The sequence below is a fragment of the Onychomys torridus genome, chromosome 4 (genome assembly GCF_903995425.1).
Source record: "Onychomys torridus chromosome 4, mOncTor1.1, whole genome shotgun sequence".
Taxonomy (NCBI): Eukaryota; Metazoa; Chordata; class Mammalia; order Rodentia; family Cricetidae; genus Onychomys; species Onychomys torridus.
Genome location: NC_050446.1, coordinates 142,862,325 through 142,873,727, shown reverse-complemented (window position 1 = coordinate 142,873,727; position 11,403 = coordinate 142,862,325). Strand labels below are relative to the sequence as shown.

The window sequence follows — 11,403 nt, the reverse complement described above, 5'->3', positions numbered from 1 at the left end:
GTCCAGGGTCACCCAGAGTCACAGGTAAGGCCACCACTCTGGGCTGTTCTCCTCAAGTCCTTCTTCCTCCAAAAACTCAAACCCCCAGCCCCCACTGTGTCCTAGTGACCTACAATCAGAGCTTTCTCTTGCTGGACCTCCTTCTCTTCCCGGGAACTCAGCAGGGCTGGGGGCAGGGTGCTGGAAGCCCTCAGGGTGAGAGGCTCCATGTTTTCCTTCTGCCAGCCTTTTCCTTGAAGGCTCCTTCTTTTCAGGGGAAGAGCCCACTCTCAGCTCTGGTCCTACTCACTGGCTGGCCATCTCGTCACCTGTGAAGGAGCCTGTAGGGTAAGTCTCAGGGGAGGCCTTCCTGCACTGACACAGGTGAGCCACTGACCTCCTGCATACCAGATCTTGGGGGCAACAATCACTACATTTTGAAGGCCCTATCCCAAGACTTCTCTCACTCCTTCCGCTGTGAACAGACAAGAGTCTGAAGCCTCAGACCTTGAGAAACAAACATTTGTGTTTATTAACCAAAAAGAAGTCTGAGCAGCAGGCTCCTAACCAGTCCTCCTATAGTTTACCCACCTAGGCCAACTGCCAAAGACCAGGAAGAGCAGTAGACAGATCCCATCCTCTCAACCTCCTCCCTAGAGTGAGTTCCCAGGAAGCCAGGGCCCATTGGGTAAGGAAGAGGAAGTCAGCAAAGGACAGAGAAGGAAGAAGGAAACGGAGCTTCGACAGGCTTGGCCAAGCACTTGCTTCCCAACTCAGTGGAGGGTAAGCACCCCAAATCCAGCCTCACCAGAGGAACCAGGCAGAAGCACACTGTATCACGAACCTTGTTAGGGGGTCAGGGAGGCCAAGGGCTACAGCAAGCCTCTGTAGGTCAGTCCTTGCTTGCCAGAGGATGCTGGTCTAGGATTAAGTCTTGGCCTCTACACCAAGTTCACCCAAGGAAGTTGCGTCTGGTCTGCCTGAAGGCAGCCCATGGATACAAGAAAGGACAAGGTGTCTCTTCACAATGTCCTTCCGGGAAGCCCGAGTCCAGGAGACCTAGCCCTCAGTAGCCGGAGGGTCACGTGCCTGCCGCAACCCATACAGCCACTTGATCACGCGGGCATTGCGCTCAATCACAGACACCCCGTAGGGGACACGCTCCAGGACTCGCTCCTCCACTGTAGCAGAGCTGCGGTGCGAGCAGCCCCCTTCAGAGCTGCAAGGTCCAGCACTTGGCCCGGCTAGAGATACAATGTCCGAGCTGGCCCTTGCTAGGTGGGCCACCCCCAAACCTCGTGCCTCTTCTGGATCCAGGCCACAGAAGTTAAAAAAGCGCTCGAGGTCGGCTGCTGCCCTGGAAAAGCGCTCGCTCAGGTCCGACTTGGAGCGTTGCAGGCCAGGAGGCCGGCCCGGGCTGGAGGTGGCAGTGGTGCCAGGGGACGGACAGGGCCGAGCAGGTGAAGCAGGCAGGGGGCGAACATCCACTCGGCGCACGGCAGCTGTACTAGGTGGAGGACGTGGAGGGGTGGCTGGTGGGACCTTGTGGGTAGACCCTTCTGCCCGTCCAGGCGTTCGGCTGGCCTCAGCTGGGGACACAGGACTGTCACACAGGTTGATGAGACTGCTAAGGATGTCGAGGTCCAGTTGGGGCCGGCGGCCAGGGCAGGGCAGGGCTCGGCGGCTGGGTGTGAGCACTGGCCCTCGAGAACTAGGGCTGAAGAGGGGCTGTCGGGCTAGCGGAGGCTGCACAGGCTCCTGGCGGGTGTTGGCCACATGGAGACTCTTGACGTACTTGGCCTTGTCAGCCTCCAGGCGTTCCACAGCGCTCAGCTTCCGGGCTCCCCCATCCGCTGGCCTTGGTAGCAGGTAGCTGGGGACCTTGGCTCGCAGGCGAAAAGGGAGGACAGGAGCGGCGGGGGCTGCCGGGCTCAGCGTGTCCACAGGCATGGCGGCTACATACCCCGAGGGCAGAGGCGAGGAGACAGATAAAGGCACAAAGTTGGCGGCTGGGTGCCGAGCTCGGCTGCAAGCAAGGAAAAAAGACAGGATGAGCACGTTTAGACAAAGGCTCGCCTGGTGGCGAAGCCTGAGCTATTATAAGGTAAAGGACACACCCCTTTCTCGCGAAGAGCCAATCATCAGGTAGAATGTACTACTGGAAGGCCTGTGACCCCACCCACACCCTTTCCCTCCCATAGTGGGCGGTAACCCGCCCAGCTGAGGGAGGGAGGAAAGAGGTTGAGAAGTCAGGTCCACTTTAAAGAGAGCAAAGCAGGCTCCAGGCTCCAGGCTCAGCCCCAGGGTCCTCTCAACAGCCCCATTTAAGGTTGGGAAAACTGAAGCTCAGGGAGGCAATGAACTTGCTTAAGCCTTCCCTTGCTCTCAACATAAGGATACTAGCGATGGGGTAGTTGGGGTTGAATGACCGCCATCCACATCCCACCTGAACTGCCCAGAGGAGCCAGATACCACCAAGATCCCACAACCAGCCCAGGCAGGAAGCTGCACAGTGCCAATCACCTGCCTGGGCATGCCAGGCCCACAAAGGGCCCAAAAGCAGAGGCTGCAGGGAAGGAGCAGAAAGAAACCCCACACCTCCACCCTAGAGGAGCCCAGACTAGGGTAGCTTCCAGGATATGGCTCCAAGGCCAAGCCCACAGAGATCAAGGCACGCAGACAGGGGTAAGCATCAGCCCCGAGCTATGCTTATTGCTAGGAACTGTCCAGGTCACAGCCCTACCCAGAGCTATGACGCTGACCAATCACCATGACAGTGCTCATGGGCTGTAAGGCCCATGCCTGGGTGCTCCAGTGTCCCTGTGGTTGTTCAACAGTCAGATGTCAGATCATTCCAGGCATCAGAAAGTGCCACACTTCTCCCCCACCACTCAGGCCCCTCAGGTATGCAGCAATGTCAAACCTTCTTGTCTGGAAAGAGGAGGATGGGGGCTTAGCCTGGGGGCTACTGACCCTTGCATGTCAGGTCACCCAGCACCACTGGCTCCTGAATCATAGCAGCCATGTTTCAAGTTCTCCATGGCTGCAGGTGGCAGGTGACTCCTAGCCAGACAGCACTGAGACAGAGCATGCCCAAACACAGTGAAAGCCTCACTGAGACATCCAGATGTCCCAAGACAGGGATTCCCCACTGCCAGCCGGACACTCAAGGCCACATCCTCTCCTTCCACCTCCAACAGCCTGGAGGCCACTGTCACCATTTCGTGCAGGGAAAACTGAGACTCTGAGAAGGGACTTCCCTAGATCCCAGAGGAGATTAAAAAGGCAATTTGAGCACACTTGCCCTACACCACTTCTCCACAGACTCTACACACACACACACACACACACACACACACACACACACACACTGCTTCTTTTCTCATTATGGTGCCATATAACTTACTGTAGGTATAGGTCTTTCATCCTTTGCTGTCCCCTACTCCCTAAAATAACAGCTCCACGAGGGCAGAAATTTCGGCTGCTTTTTTTACTGGGTCTCAGCTTCATGTCGTGGCTCTCAATACATGCTAGATATTCCACAAGTGTGTCCTAAACTGAAATGCCTACGGGGTCAGCTGGGAACCAGCACACCAGTGAACTACAGGCCCCACCCACTGCAGGCAGGTGGGTCCAAGGTAAGGAAGGGGTGTAGTATTCCCAGGGCTGGCAATCCAGAGGGGCAGGTGCTCTCTAGATTTTTAACTGTGAGCAAATTCCATCACCATTTTTAAAGACTACGTGGACTAGGCAAGCATAGCATGCCTGCAGATACATCTGCACCTCCATGTGCCTTCCCCAGCCCCCATGGAGACCTGAGCACATCGGTGGTGTGGGGGCTGGGGATAGGGCTGCTCCCAGGGCTCAAAGGCCTGTAGGCAGCAAAGGAAGGCTGGCTCCACGCAAGTAGACCCCCCAGGTGACCTTGGGCAGGAAAGGTCTGGCCAGCAGAGCTGCTACAGAGCCTTGTCTAGGAAGCCAAACTCTGCCCCACCTCCCTAACCCCCACATCTGCTCTGCCACCCAAACCAGTCCAACCCGTTGGTGGTGGCTGAGGCAGTTCCCTCCCAAACATTACCTGGGAAAGAGGAAGGAGGTCAGGGGGGCAGGGCCAGGGCAGAAGCTCCCCACCCCCACCGCCACCTTGTTTCTATGCCCACCACCTAACCCTAGATAAAGACAGGGCGAGGACAGATGCCTGCTCCCAAGCCTGGCCTGCTAACCACCTGGGTCCCCACTCTCCCACCAGCCTCTGCCATACACCTTGCACAAGCTCTTAACAGACTGTCCCCTTATCTGCTAAACGCAGTTAAAAATACACCTCCCTGCGCCTTCAGGCCACCGCTGGAAGGATCAAACGGGTTCGCAGCACCTGGATAATGGGCAGCGCTCCATAAACCAGGCTTGTTGTCATATACTGAGGCTCTGACTGTGGAGTGTGCAGACCCGCCCCCTCCGAGGGTCTCTAAGCCCGATCCAAAAGGGCCAATCTGGGCCCCAGCAGGGACAAAGGGGACATCTGGTATAGGCTGATCACAATGAGCCAGCAGACCGGCACCAACTCACGTCACAGGGGCCGCTCCAAGAGGAAGCCTAGGTCCGGGTCGCCAAGTGAGATTTATCGTCTCCTCTTCTCACCATGGGCTTTCAAATGCTGCCGCAAATGGCCCTAAATGCACCAACCTTGAGCCTTTCTGGTCATTATTCCGGGGCCATAGCACAACTTCGTCCCTCCCTTCAGGCTCCCAAAGAATGGATCAGGACGCCAGGAAGGCCCCAGTTTGGTTTCGGCTCTTCCTCATTTGGAAGAAATCCTGCAGATTCAGGCGGCAAGCCTTGAGGTGAGCAAAAGCTGTGTGCCCCCCATGATCTGCTGTCCCTCTCTAAGCAGAAGTTGGCCCACGTCTGTGTCGAATTCGGGGACTGAAGGCATGATCCCTGCTGCGCTCCCCACTGCCCAGCGCCGCAACATACCTGGCCGCGCAAGCCGCCTCCTGCCAGCAGCCTGCGCGCCTCCCGCCCACCTGGCTCAGGTAGCCGGTGTTTGCGCAACTTCCGGGGCCTGGTAGGTGAACCCGCCGGCCCGGAGTGTTCCAGGAGAGGGAAGAAGGGCCAGGCTGCGACCTCAGTGGGTGACTGACAGCCGCGTGCGGGAACCTGGCCGGAGCCGCGCCCCAAGGCTCACCCCGCCGGGCTCTTATCCGAGCTGGAGCCTGCACAGCCGGCAGCACATCTGGCAGAGTTGCGCGGGATTCGAGTTGACGTTCGCGGCCAGGCACGGGAAAGCGCTCTTCCTGAACATTTAATCTTTCCGTGATTAAACGGGGCGCAGTGAGCATCAGTGCGGTCCCGGCAGCCTTCCTATGAGGCAACTCCATTGTCATCCAAGTTGACTAATGGAAAGCCCAGACAGCCCAGGCTGAGTCACTTGCCCAAAATCAACGGGGAGTCCAACCTGGGCGCTTGCCCTCCCACCACTCCTTAATGCCACCCTTTCCTCCTGTGAGCCAGCAGGTGGCTGGGCCTCAGTCCCACGAACGAGAAGAGTGGGGCCTTGGGAGTCAGCCTATTGTGAGCGCTCAAGGCTTGAGGTTGCTGGCTACAGCCTTGTGCCAGCTTGAAGGATCAAGGACAGCCACAGTAGAGTGGCATGACACGGCCCATTTAGCCCTTGAACAGCAGGACCACCAGGACGGGGGGCCATCTGAAACCCATATTTCACACAGGAGACTGCACCCCTGCTGGGGGAAACCCTGGGAGGGCTCCACCTATCCCCTCTGCCAGTCCAAGGCCTCTGTCACTTTCCAGGGTATTGTGAGGTCCAAGGGAAGGAGATGCCCACCAGGCCTCAGACCCCAGCCCTGGCAAAGCACTCCTGCACCCAGGTGGAGGCTGGGCCAGGGCTGGGGTGGGGCAGGAAGAGACAGGAAGTGGTTCCTGTCCACTTCCCTTCCCTCTGATCGCTGAAGCCCCCTCTAGCCCTACATATCACAAGACAGGGGGGGACAAGCTGCCCACTCTGGCCTGCCAGCTCACTGCCTGGCCTGGCTGAGATAACAAAGGAGCAGGCTTACAGCTGGTCCTGGGTACTAACCATGGAAACTACAAAGACAGACACACTTGTCAAGGAGAAGCCCCGGTCACTCCTGCATATTTCTTTGGCAGCAGACACTGTTGGAAGCCTTTTGGTGGTGGTGGAAGACAGGTGTTTGTTTTAAACAGGGTCTTGCAGGATAGTCCAGGTCGGTCTGGAACTCTCCATCCTCCTTCCTCAGCCATCCTTCAGGGATTACAGTGATGCACTGCCATGCCTAGCTCAAATTATGTGAACTCGTTACATTCCTATACCTATCTGTGAGGTAGATACTGCTATGTGTCCATTCTACAGATGGGGAAAACTAAGACACAGAGAAGTGAAGCTACCTGCCTGAGATCACACAGTCAGCAAATGACAGAACCAGGATTTGGATCTGGTAGGAAGAGAGACAAGAGACAGAATGTGCCTCCTGGGAAATTCCGTAAGACCCCTCCACCACCTTGCCTGGGCTCCATAAAGATCTGCCACCTATGGAAACACATCCAGGCTGTGAGTTGGGCTGCAGCTTCCTCAGCTATAACATGAGATAATAACGGCGGTGTTTTCCTAGCAGAGTCACACTTTACTACTGCTCTGCTTGACCTTTATATGCTCCCAGGGATAAATTCCAGCCTCCCTTGTGGCTCTTGTCCTTGCCCAACTTTACCACCTCATCCACACTGTCATTCCTGGACCAGCCACAAAACCCACTAACCCTGGGGTTAGTCCTATACGAAGGTCTTTCCCACCCCAGGGCCTTGGCACCAGCTGCTGTCTGTCCAGAACCTCTTCCCTCACAATCTTCAAGCCTCATTCAAATCTCTCCTCTGGGAGCCTCCCTGTGAGGCCTCCGTGGGCCTTTGTGCACCTCTGTTCCCCTTAAAGCCCCTTTGCTGATCTTGCCGTTCCTGGTGCTCACTTACTTCTCATTTGTTTCCTGGCCGTCCACTGGACTGCCACCTGCTGCATTTTCCTCGGGAACAAATGAGAGAAAACATTGCTGACCAGAGGCTGAAGGCCCAGGCCAGGATCAAGCTATACACATCAAACACATACAGCTTTCTGTGCGTCAATCACACTCTAATTTCCAGAGGAAGGAAAGGGGGAGGGGAGGGAGAAGAGGAAGAAGGGAGGACATGGAAAGGAAGGAGTGTAGAAACATCCACGTCCTTAGCGCACCTCCCTCAAAGGAGCATTTGACAAGATCTTGGTGATCAGCTGACACACTGGCCACTCCCCCTTGTAATTAATAATTAACTGGAGGGGGGACCGGGACCCCTGAGTGCCAAGTCTCCCCTAGACCACCTCGTTACTGTCGCCCTTTCCACACTCATTCCTCCGCCAGCCCCCCAACCCCCTGTTCCAGCTTGGCCACTGCCAGCCAAGCCTTGTTCTTCCTCCGAAGATGCAGTCAAAATCTTCAGGGCTCTGGCTCACCCCACCCACACCTCCACTGCAGGGAACTTCTCCATACCTCAGTTTCCCCCAAGGCCCAGCACTGCCATCAAAATGAAAGCTGTGGTGATGGACAAGTAGGCCTCCCAAGGCCCAGCTCGGGGGGAGGCCTCCACCACCATGCTGCAAGGGCAAGAGCTAAAGTCCAGTCACTCAAGAAGGAAATGAAGCTGGGCGTGGTGGCACACACCTTAATCTCAGCACTCAGGAGGCAGAGGCAGGAGGGTCGTGAGTTCAAAGCCAGCCTAGCTGTCTCTGTCTCTGTCTCTCTGTCTCTCTCTCTCTCTCTCTGTCTCTCTCTCTCCCTCTGTCTCTCTCTCTCTCTCACACACACACACACACACACACACACACACACACAAAAAGCTATCTAGAGAGACAATGAATGTAAAGAAATATTCTCCACATCTCTGGACCATAAAAGAAATGCCAATCAAAAATCACAGCAACATACAGTGTTAGCACAGGTCCTATCCAAAGCACACAATATTAAGATATTAAGCGTTGGTCAGGATGTGTGGCTTTAGAACACTGTGCACACCTGATAGTGAAAACCACAACATGACAGTTCCTTACAGGTTTAAGCAGTGAATGAGCAGAGCAGCTCCTAGAAATCACACTTCCAAACACTCATCTTAAAGGACCTAGAGTGTGCATGCCAGCAAAATCCCTCCCACTAAATCCCCAGCAGCATTAGTCACCACAGCCAAAAGGTGGGCGCAACCCAAGTGCCCATCAGTGAATGAATGGGTAAGGAAACAAAATCCACATCCAACAGATTATTCAGCCTTTCAGAGGGAAGGGGATGACACACCACATGAATGAAACTTGAAGACACCTGGCTAAGTGCAATAAGCTGAATGCAGCGGGCAGATACCGCATGCTTCTGTGTATAGTGTCAAAACACTAGGAACCGAGCAGTGGTTGCCAGGCTGAGTTCGAGGGTGGGAAATGACTGAGTATTGGGTATGGAGTTTCTGTACACTTCAAAGTGGTTAAGATGAGCCCAGATAGAAGGCTTTGGCCTTGTCATACAAGCCTGGCGATCTGGGTTCAATCCCCTGACCCCACAGTGGAAGGCAAGAACTGACTATGTGTCCTCTGACTTTCCCACGCCTGTTGTAGCAATTCATGGAATAAAAGCAGTGAGCCCCTCACTTCCTAGAGTGGGGGAAACCACAGTTCAGACTGCTAGAGTACTCAGTACATGGCAAGTGGTCTGAGCCCAAGCAGCTGGGTGTCCACTCTTCCCCTTGTATCCCGTCTTCCCAGTAGAAAGTGGATTTCTAGGGCTGATGGTTTTTATGACGTTCTGCACCACTCACCCCATCTGCTTCTCTGCCCTATCAAGGGGAACCTGGCTTAGGCTTGGTAGACAGAGCGGCCTTTGGCTGTTACAGAGGAGGATCAAGAGGGCTCCAGGCAGTGGAGAAGAGCCAGCCAGCTGTCCAGGTCAGAGACACCCGACTGGGCATTCTCCAAGGCAGGCCAGGTTCCAAGCTATTTCTGGAGTTTTCCCCAGGATCGTGCCCTGGCCTGTCCAGGAGTCAGTCTTGCTCAGAGTAGCTTTGCACGAACCTCAGGGAGGGAGCTATGAGTGGGCCACCATGGGAGGGGCGTGGGTGTGGATGCCTAGGGCAGTGAGCGTCTACACAGACACATCCCCCTTCATATATACTCCTCCACTACTTCAAACTTTGGGGACTCAGTTTGCACCCAGACAAAATGGGAGCAAAGGCAGATTTATAGTGGAAGAGGGAGGGGGAGGGGCTGAGAAGGGGAAGGCCTGAGTTAGACCTGTGGCCACACCCACTTCCTGTCCTACAGTACCCTGTCTAGGCCTGAGCTCACATGCAGTGTTTTATCCCAGCTCAGAGTGTGAAGAAACTTGCCCAAAGTCACACAGCCAGTGACAAATCACAGGCAGAGCAGTGACCTCATAACTCTCTATAGATGTAATCACTATGCCTACTTAGTGGCTTCTCCATTAGCTGGCCCACTGTCGAAGCCTGGAACTGCAAAGCACGTCATGATGTGTGTGTCATTTTCTCTCAGTCCCTTTGCTCAGTAACCCACATCAGTACCTAAGGAGTTTTAGATTATTTCCCATCAGCCCCTACGGATGGCCATTATGCATCTGTCCAGTTCCGGCTTGCTTCAAGCCACTGCAGCATTATATCGTCTGTCATTTTGCCTAAAAATGAGGTAGCTGGATGGGGGTGGGGGGTGGGATGGTACTCATATCAGTGATGCCTATGCTTGCCAGAGTCTGCCAGAGCTGACACCACCCTACCCTGCTCCACCCCCAGCACAGCACACAGCAAATGGCCAACAGATGTTGGCTTTGATCATCTTGATTCTGGAAGCTTCAGGCACCCTGACATTTTGTGCCCCTGTTAAGCATCTCACTTGCCTGACACATTCCAGTGCGGAAGATAATAAACTGCCTAATAAGACACCAAGTGTACAATATGGAACAGACACTACTGAGCAAAACATGGCACACCGGCCACAGGAAGCCAGACAATGTGGTAAGAACAAATGAGGTAGGGATGTAAGCTCAGCTGGGGAGTGCTCGCTTAGCATACACCAAGGCCTGCGTTCCATCCTAAAAATGGCATAAAACTACTGGTGCGCTGGTGATTTGTGCTTGTCGTCAGAGGAGGCAGATTCAGGGTGATGCATTCAAGACCAGCCTCGTATACACAGTAAGACTGAGGCCAGCTTGGGCCACACAAGACCCTGAGGGGAGGTGGGAGGGATGACACAAGGAAAAACAGACAGGCAAACGCAGCAGACCCCCCCCCCCACCCAGATCGAGAATGAGGTTTGGGGGATAAGCTGTTCCACTCAGAAGAGATTCTCCGTCAAATCCGGCTCTTCCCTGTGTCCAAGACTGGAAGACTCCTGCATAGTTAAGTCTGTGACTTTGAGCAATGGGCTCAACTTCTCAGAACCTCAGTTTCCCCACCTATGAAAAGAGGTCAACAACAGCAACCTGAGGGGGCACAGTCCAGCCTAAATTAGATGCTCCACTTGGGAGGGCCTGACCCAGCACCCGACTCTAAAGTCCAGTGACGAGCAACTCTGGCTTAGAGGCTGACCCACCCACCTCCAACACACAACACACAACACACAACACACAACACACACACACACACACACACACACACACACACACACACACACACACACACACACCACACACACACCACAGAAGCAGACTTCCAAGAGGCCCACATGACTTAGGGGCTTTGGATCTGCTGTCCTCCGGAATCTAGCCTGCCCCCAGGGAGGCCCTCTCAGAGGGCAGTACTGGGATTCCGGACCATTTAGGCAGAAAAAGTTGCCAAATGAGTCCCTGGGGAAGGGAAGGTCCTGAAGAGGACCTCCTAGGACAGGGCGGGCAGAGGTAGCCTAGCCCTGGGATCCCCTGAGCCACATCCTCCCAATAAGCCCCTGAGAGTGACCAGCAGGGGCACTCTGAACCTCTCCAGGCAAATCTGCCTGGAGTGGAGGCTGCAGGGTGGGACAGGGGAACAGCCTGGACCCTCTGCTGGCCCCCTGGGCTGGACACTAGACCTGGACCCTCTGTCGGCCCTCTGTGCTGGAACGCTTGCCTGGGATGGTGCGTGGACTCCTGTGGCTCCCCTCACCCCCATGCTTACCCGCAGCCAGTGTCGGGAGGGTCCCCGCTTCTCAAGGGCTGCCGAGGCTGACAGCTGGAGCGCTTGGTCCCAGCAGCTCTGAGGCGGCTGTCCCGTGTTGAGACTGGCGAGCTCTCCCGAGAGGGAGGCCGTGGCTGTCCCACGATCCTGCTGGGCGAAGGTCCCCAGAGCCCGGAGGAAAGGGAAGTGAGCCAGCCGTCCCCGTCGCCGCAATGGTTCGCCCCG

The 11,403-nt window shown here is 55.4% G+C and overlaps 1 protein-coding gene across 2 annotated transcripts; it reads right to left on the bottom strand.

The window, feature by feature from the left end:
• Positions 1-487: 487 nt before the first annotated feature.
• Fam110a (family with sequence similarity 110 member A) lies at positions 488-11,403 on the bottom strand. Of its 2 annotated transcripts, none has more exons than XM_036185009.1 (2): positions 11,179-11,403; positions 488-2,005 (listed from the first exon to the last, which is right to left on the bottom strand). In XM_036185009.1, the coding sequence occupies exon 2, from the start codon at positions 1,927-1,929 to the stop codon at positions 1,039-1,041; it is 891 nt and encodes a 296-aa protein (XP_036040902.1). In that variant the 5' UTR covers positions 1,930-2,005; positions 11,179-11,403; the 3' UTR covers positions 488-1,038. The 2 variants fall into 2 exon arrangements, with proteins under 2 accessions (XP_036040902.1, XP_036040903.1); XM_036185010.1 differs by lacking the exon at positions 11,179-11,403 and adding an exon at positions 4,546-4,601.

Coding starts and splice junctions, on each gene's coding strand:
- Fam110a (XM_036185009.1), bottom strand. CDS start 1,929: ATGCCTGTGGACACGCTGAGCCCGGCAGCCCCCGCCGCTCCTGTCCTC.